This window comes from Pleurodeles waltl, chromosome 5, assembly GCF_031143425.1.
Source record: "Pleurodeles waltl isolate 20211129_DDA chromosome 5, aPleWal1.hap1.20221129, whole genome shotgun sequence".
Classification (NCBI taxonomy): Eukaryota; Metazoa; Chordata; class Amphibia; order Caudata; family Salamandridae; genus Pleurodeles; species Pleurodeles waltl.
In genome coordinates this window covers 73,102,185-73,109,367 of record NC_090444.1, presented here as the reverse complement: position 1 = coordinate 73,109,367, position 7,183 = coordinate 73,102,185, and the positions used below count along the sequence as shown (strand labels likewise).

Below are 7,183 nucleotides of genomic sequence, written 5' to 3'. Positions count from 1 at the left end.
GACGATGCCAGCATTTGGATTTTGTTTTGAGACACTAGTTCTAAGTCAGACGTGGGAACATGGATCCCTTGGGCACTGGAGGGCAAGCAGTGCCTAGCTGGCACAGCGCTTGATGGGTGCTCAGTTGCGCAATGGCACCGGGCAGGGCACATTCCACCAAGACACACCGAAGGGTCACATTTAATTAACTTTGATTCCACTGTTCTTTGAGCGGCTAGTGAATGGTGCCCACCTGTTGCACAGCCTCAAAGTGGCACCAGAGAGTGGCCCGCCACTTACTCCTCATGCCCTCCCGTGCCCTCTGTACCCATGCAGGCTAAAAAGAGGTACCTGCTGCTGGTGTCGTGTCTGGGAGCCTGCTGCTGCCTGCTGCTGGGTGGGTGTTACTTTCAAGGGGAACAGACCCCACGCCCAACCTCCACCCCCGGCTTCCACAACCTCCGCTCCAGGCCCTGGGTAGAGGCTGCCCCCCGCCCGTCCCCCCTCTGGACTGCCCCGCTGGGCAGCTACCCAGAGCAGGGGCAGGCCGGCCTCGTGCAGCGGCCCTTGGCACCGCAAAGGGAGCAGCCAGACGCCACCACCGGGCACTGCCACATGCAAAACTGCTTTGACTTCAGCCTGTGCCAGCGCTGGGGCTTCTGGGTGTACGTGTACCCCCAATCCGTGGAGACCCCGCCACCTTCCAGCACCTACCGGAAGGTGCTCGGGGCGCTGCAGGCCTCTCGCTTCTACACCACGGACCCGGGCCGGGCCTGCCTCTTCGTGCCCCCCGTGGACACCCTGGACCGGGACCGGCTCTCGGGGGAGTACGTGGCAGGAGCCCGAGCGCGCCTGCAGGCCCTGCCCCTGTGGAACGGGGGGCGCAACCACCTCGTCTTCAACCTCTACTCTGGCAGCTGGCCGGACTACGGCGAGGAGCTGGGCCTGGACCTCGGGCAGGCCATGCTGGCCCGGGCCAGCCTGGGCACCGGTGCCCACAGGCCGGGCTTCGACGTGTCCCTGCCGCTCTTTCCCCGGGAGCACCCAGAGCGCGGGGGACCTCAGGGCGCCGCGGGCCTCCTGCCCACAGTGAGGCGCTACCTGCTGGTCTTCAAGGGCAAGCGCTACCTGACGGGCATCGGCTCTGAGACCCGCAATGCCCTGCACCACCTCCACAACGGGCAGGACATGCTGCTGCTCACCACCTGCAGGCACGGCCGGGACTGGGAGCGCCACCAGGACCAGCGGTGCCCGCGGGACAACGCGGAGTACTCCAGGTAAGGGCCAGGCTTGGCACCTCACTCACCCTTGGCATGGTTGGTGCCGGTCAGGGCACAGGAGAGGACCTAGATAGAGTACTGCTCATGGCCACCCCGGGAGGCGCAGTGCCAGCCTCTGGAAGTGTCATCAGGATGAATGGTGCCTGCGCGACAACGCGGAGCACTCCACGTAAGGGCCAGGCATGGCACCTCACTCACCCCTGGCCTGGGTGAAGCTTGGTCAGGGCACAGGAGAGGACCTAGTTAGAGTACTGCGGGTGCCCACTACCTGCAGGCGCAGTGCCCATATCTGTTGGTGGCTTCAGGATGAACGGTGCCATCAGGACAAGCCTGAGGCGGGGAAGGACAGGGCCGATGGACTAGGGCATCTCTGAGGTCGTGCATCAAGGCTGGAGTGTAGGGTCCATGCCGCACCAGGGCCAAGCTTCCGTTGCACGTGTTGCCTACCCAACGAGGAGAAGGGACCGGGTGGGGTAGGGAACTCTTGAATGCTTGGCACAAAGTTCAGTGAAGGGCACCTGACAGTGTATCACAGCTTTGTCATATTGCCTCTGGATGTTGCAGTTCCCATCCCCCCCCCGGGGTATCACAGTGCAGAGGCCACCTCAGAGCTGACCCCTCAATCCAGGACCTCGACATAGATCATTAACCGTGTTGGTTAGGCTGTCCACACTCAAAACTCAAAAAATGCACACCAATGGCTTTAGTTAAATGAAATACGTTTGTAATCTTCACTTACCGTCCTGTGCAGTTCACATTAGATGCAGAAGGGCAAAACCGCCCTCAAATACCAGGTTTATGACGTCTGCACATTTTGTTGCCTTAGATTAGTCCATTTTCCACCCATGTTTTTTGAAAAAGAATATTCTTGACTTTCTGTTTCTAATACCCATCCCCCCAAAAATTGTCAGTGCAATACCAGCAGGAGACCTGGCCACTCTCTCAAGCAGTAGAACGCCTTATATAGAAGCTCTCCTCCGAGGGCACCAAAGAGGTACTTAATTTGAGCCGGGGGTTTCCAGTGCGGGGCACTGGCACTTATTTTCCGCCTCAAGCATTTACTGCGAGCAAAAGACACATATGGAAAAGACGGAGGAAGAGAAGGATGGAAAAGTGTCACAAATGGAGAAAGCAGAAAGCTGCAAGAGTGAGCTGAAGGGGCAGGGAGTGGCTGTAAATGGTTTAAAGAGGCCGGGGATAGCATCAGGATTACGCTGCCTCTATATTCTGTGCTGCACACTTAATTGCAGCAGCCGCGTGTTTCAGAGGAGACTTCCGGGCACCAGCACTTTTTTAATTCATAAATTAAGCACTGCACCAAAGGCATTGGGCTGGGTGTACGGCATCCATATTAGGACATCCTCATTCCTCACTCCTCATCCCTGCCTCTCATTCCTGCTTCTCAACCATCATCCCTACTTCTCATACATCATATATCATCCTTACTTCTCATCCCTGCTTCTCATCCATCATCCCTACTTCTCATGCATCATACATCACCCTTACTTCTCATCCCTGCTTCTCATTCCTGCTTCTCATCCATCATACCTGCTTTTCTTCCATCATCCCTACTTCTCATCCATCATACATCATCCTTACTTCTCAACCATCATACCTATTTCTTATCCATCATACATCATCCCTCCTTCTCATACATCATCCCTACTTCTCATCCATCATCCCTGCTTCTCGTCCCTTCTTCTCATCCATACTTCTCTTCCATCATTCCTACTTCTCACCCCTCATCCCTGCTTCTCATCCCTACTTCTCATCCGTCATACTTCATTGCTGCTTCTCATCCCTACTTCTCATCCATCATTCCTACTTCTCATCCCTACTATTCACCCATCATCCCTACTTCTCTTCCATCATCCCTACTTCTCTTCCATCATCCCTACTTCTCATCCATACTTCTTTTTCATTATCCCTACTTCTCTTCCATCATTCCTACTTCTCATGCCTCAGCCATCATCCCTGCTCCTCATCCATCATCCGTACTACTCATTCCTCATCCCTCAGTCATACCAACACATTTTCAGTTTAGTGAAACACACCTTCACACTGATAGGCTGGCAACAGCCACTCAGAGTTATGACCATGAGCTGCATTCTATTTCACTGAAAAGCAGCCTCCTCATTGCATGTGCTGGGTGAAGACAGAGAGAAATGCAACAGTGTTTGTTTCCAGTGAATTCAAGGCTGTACAACATTTCCTTTTATTTAACTCAGTGTTTTTCGTTTGCACAGGCCTATGAAGAAAGCTCTGCTGGTTTGGGAAATACAAGGAGCCCACAGCTTGGGCCATAAAACATCTCTTGGAGAAAGGGTTATACAGGTCATCTACAGTTCAAACACCATTCTGGTTTCAGTTTTATATGTAGAAAGAAAATGTCTAAAATCAACTCTGGTGACTGTGCAATCCAATTCATCCAAACATTTTCTGGTTTCATTTTCATTTGTCACAAATAAAATGTTTAAATCTGAGGCTGCTTTTATTTCTGAGAGTTGTTTTTTTTCTTTTCTGAAAATAGAAAGGTTTTCATTGAACTGTAGATGAACTGTATAACCCTCTCTCCAATAGCTGATTTATGGCCCAAGCTGTGGGCTCCTTGTATTTCCCAAACCAGCAGAGCTTTCTGCAGAATCCTGTGTAAACAGAAAATCACTTAGTTAAATAAAATGAAATGTTGTACAGCCCTGAATTCACTGGAAACAAACACACCATTGCATTTCCTCTCCTCTGTCTTCACCCAGCACATGCAATGAGGAGGCTGCTTTTCAGTGAAATAGAATGCAGCTCTCTCTCTTAACTCTGATTGGCTGTTGCCAACCAATCAGTGTGAAGGTGTGTTTCATAAAACTAAAAATGTGTTGGTATGACTAAGGGATGAGGAGTAGGGATGATGGAGGAGAAGTAGGGATGATGGAGGAGAAGTAGGGGTGATGGATAATAAGTAGGGATGATGGATGATAAGTAGGTATGATGTATGATGGATGAGAAGTAGGGATGGTGGATGAGAAGTAGGGATGATGGATGAGAAGTAGGGATGATGAAAGAGAAGCAGGGATGATGGATGAGAAGTAGGGATGATGGATGATGGATGAGAAGCAGGGATGCTGGAGGAGAAGTAGGGATGATAGACGATGGATGAGAAGCAGGGATGATGGATGAGAAGCAGGGATGAGATTCAGGGATAATAAGTAGGGATAATGGGAGAGAAGTAGGGATAATGGATAAGAAGTAGAGATGATGCATGATGGGTGAGAAGTAGGTATGATGCATGAGAAGTAGGCATGATGGATGAGAAGCAGGGATGAGGAGTGAGGAATGAGGATGTCTGTCCTCACCCCCAGATTCCTCTAGGTTTTCCCGACCAGTAGCTGTCCGAAGTTGTGCTTAAGCGGGGCAAACTGCCCGCCCCACCCCCACCACCCACAATGTTCAGAAGTCATTCCCATGATGCAGTGCGAGACCTCCCGTCTGCAGGAGAGGTCACCGCTGCACACGTGCTCGAAACCCAACACTAGCAGCAGGGTTAGCCTCAAGCTTGGCAGAGGACATGAGGTATTATTAACGAAACAGGAAGGACCGAGAATCACTTCCGTGCCAAGAGCTGTGGGGGGGATCAAGCTCGCCCAGGGTTAAAACAGTAAACAGGAATTTGTTTTCCAGCCAATTATATCACGTTTGTCCAAATCTCATGATAACATTTGCCAAATCCAGGATGATCTAAGGATTCTCCACCCCGCCTAAGTGCAACAAAGTGAGGAGTGTACCTCTGGCTGGCTGAGGTGAGCTTAGATGTTTAAGTTACTCCGGGCAGTTCTACGGCGTCAGACTTTGGGCACTAGGACAACAGTTACTGAGAACGGTGACTCAGCTGAGGGAACCGGAGCGGGTTGTACGTTGTCTGAAGCCTCCTCCATAGGTTGTTATAACTTTGTAAGGTAAACTTCATATTATAGAGGTAGGGATGGAACATCTTAGGGGCTCCCAGGGCTCCCATAATAGCCATATTCTCATTTTAAACTGATCCATAATGTCCCCTCATGGTAGTAGGTGCCACAATCCAATTATATAATGGGGCTCCATCCTTCCCAGTCTATGTTGGGTTCACCCCTCATTGGTATATGTTTGTAACAGGGACAGACGGGTAGTGCTGTTGACTGGTGATAGAGATGACACAAAACCTTTAATTTCTCGCTTGTAGCTGTACACTCCTAGGATACTTACTGACCAATCAGCAATGACCTCAGTACTTATGCTCACAGGTTTCAATTTATTGCAACACCTAACATGCCCCAGATGCTTAACGTCCAAGGTCAAACTGGCATTCACCAAGATTAGCCATAAGGCCAGGAGAAGAGATCCACTGGAACACTTTGGCCAGGTGTTCTGCACGTGAGGTTGGCTTGGTACTGAAACTGTCAGCTATTCAGTCTCCTGTAGCACTTGTAAATCAGGCACTAACTGGCTCCCGGAGCATCTTTCAGATGAGGTACGAGACTGTGAGCATTTATATGCCCATGGTCCAGGGGGAGACTGATGGTTGCTGTGTCCTAGGCATCAGTGGTACCCTGCAGTAACAGAGGATGGAATCCAAGGCTACAGTGCACACAGCATCCTAAGGGATCTCTAGTAGCTCATGCATTCTACACAAGGTTAGGTCATCACCCTGTTTGGACTGGTAAATCTCTGCAGAGTGCATGATCCACCTGTTCTAGAGCAAGTCGCTGCTGGGAGATCCCAAGATCTTGTGGAGCAGATAGATTCAGCATCATCTGCATCTCAGTCAGCCTAGAACCATTTGCTGATGCCGTCATCTACCTGCTGTAGAGGCGATCAGTGCCGGGTGATTCCCAGACCTCGGGGAGCAGGTCCAGCATCATCTGAATCCGAGCCAGCCTAGAACCATTGGCTGATGTCCTGATCCACCTTCCACAGAGGGGATCACTGACAGATGATCCCAAATGCTCATGGAGCAGGTCCAACATCATCTGAATCTTAGCTGAGGTAGGACCAGTGGCTGATGGCACGATCCACCTGCTGTAGAGGCGATCACTTCCAGGTGATTCTGAGACCTCGTGGAGCATGTCCAGCATCATCTGAATCTCAGCCAACCAAGAACCATTGGCTGATGCCATGATCCACCTTCCACCTAGGGGATCACTGACAGACGATCCCAAAGGCTCATGGAGCAGGTCCAACATCATCTGAATCTTAGCTGAAGTAGGACCAGTGGCTGATGCCATGATCCACCTGCTGTAGAGGCGATCACTGCCGGGTGATTCCGAGACCTAGTGGAGCAGGTCCAGCATCTTCTGAATCTCAGCCAACCAAGAACCATTGGCTGATGCCATGATCCACCTTCCACCTAGGGGATCACTGACAGACGATCCCAAAGGCTCATGGAGCAGGTCCAACATCATCTGAATCTTAGCTGAAGTAGGACCAGTGGCTGATGCCATGATCCACCTGCTGTAGAGGCGATCACTGCCGGGTGATTCCGAGACCTCGGTGAGCAGGTCCAGCATCATCTGGATCTCAGCCAACCAAGAACCATTGGCTGATGCCATGATCCACTTTTTCTAGAAGAGGTCTGTGTCAGGTGATCCGGAGTGCTTGAGCAGCAGATCTAGTATCATCTGAGTCCCCCTAGAACCATTGGCTGATGGCATGATCCACCTTCCCTAGAGGTGGTCACTGCCAGTTGATCCCAAGAGCTCATGGCACAGATCCAGCATTGCCTTTATCTCAGCTGTGGTAGAAGCATTGACTGATGCCATGATCCCATGGTGCCTTGATCCTCTGCTCTAGAGCAGGTCACTACCAGGGGATCCCAAGAGCTTGTAGGACAGATCCAGCATCATCTGAATCTCAGCTGCTTAAACCACTGACAGGTTCACACACCCTGCAGTCTGTAC

General features: G+C 51.3%; 1 protein-coding gene across 1 annotated transcript in view; it reads left to right on the top strand.

Moving 5' to 3' along the window:
• Positions 1–509: 509 nt before the first annotated feature.
• The window catches only part of LOC138295359 (exostosin-1-like), an 854,232-nt gene continuing 847,558 nt past the window's right edge, over positions 510–7,183 (top strand). Inside the window, exon 1 of the mRNA XM_069233599.1 lies at positions 510–1,256. Coding sequence (XP_069089700.1) covers positions 595–1,256 — 662 coding nt within the window. The 5' untranslated portion in view covers positions 510–594. The remainder of the gene's footprint in view (positions 1,257–7,183) is intronic.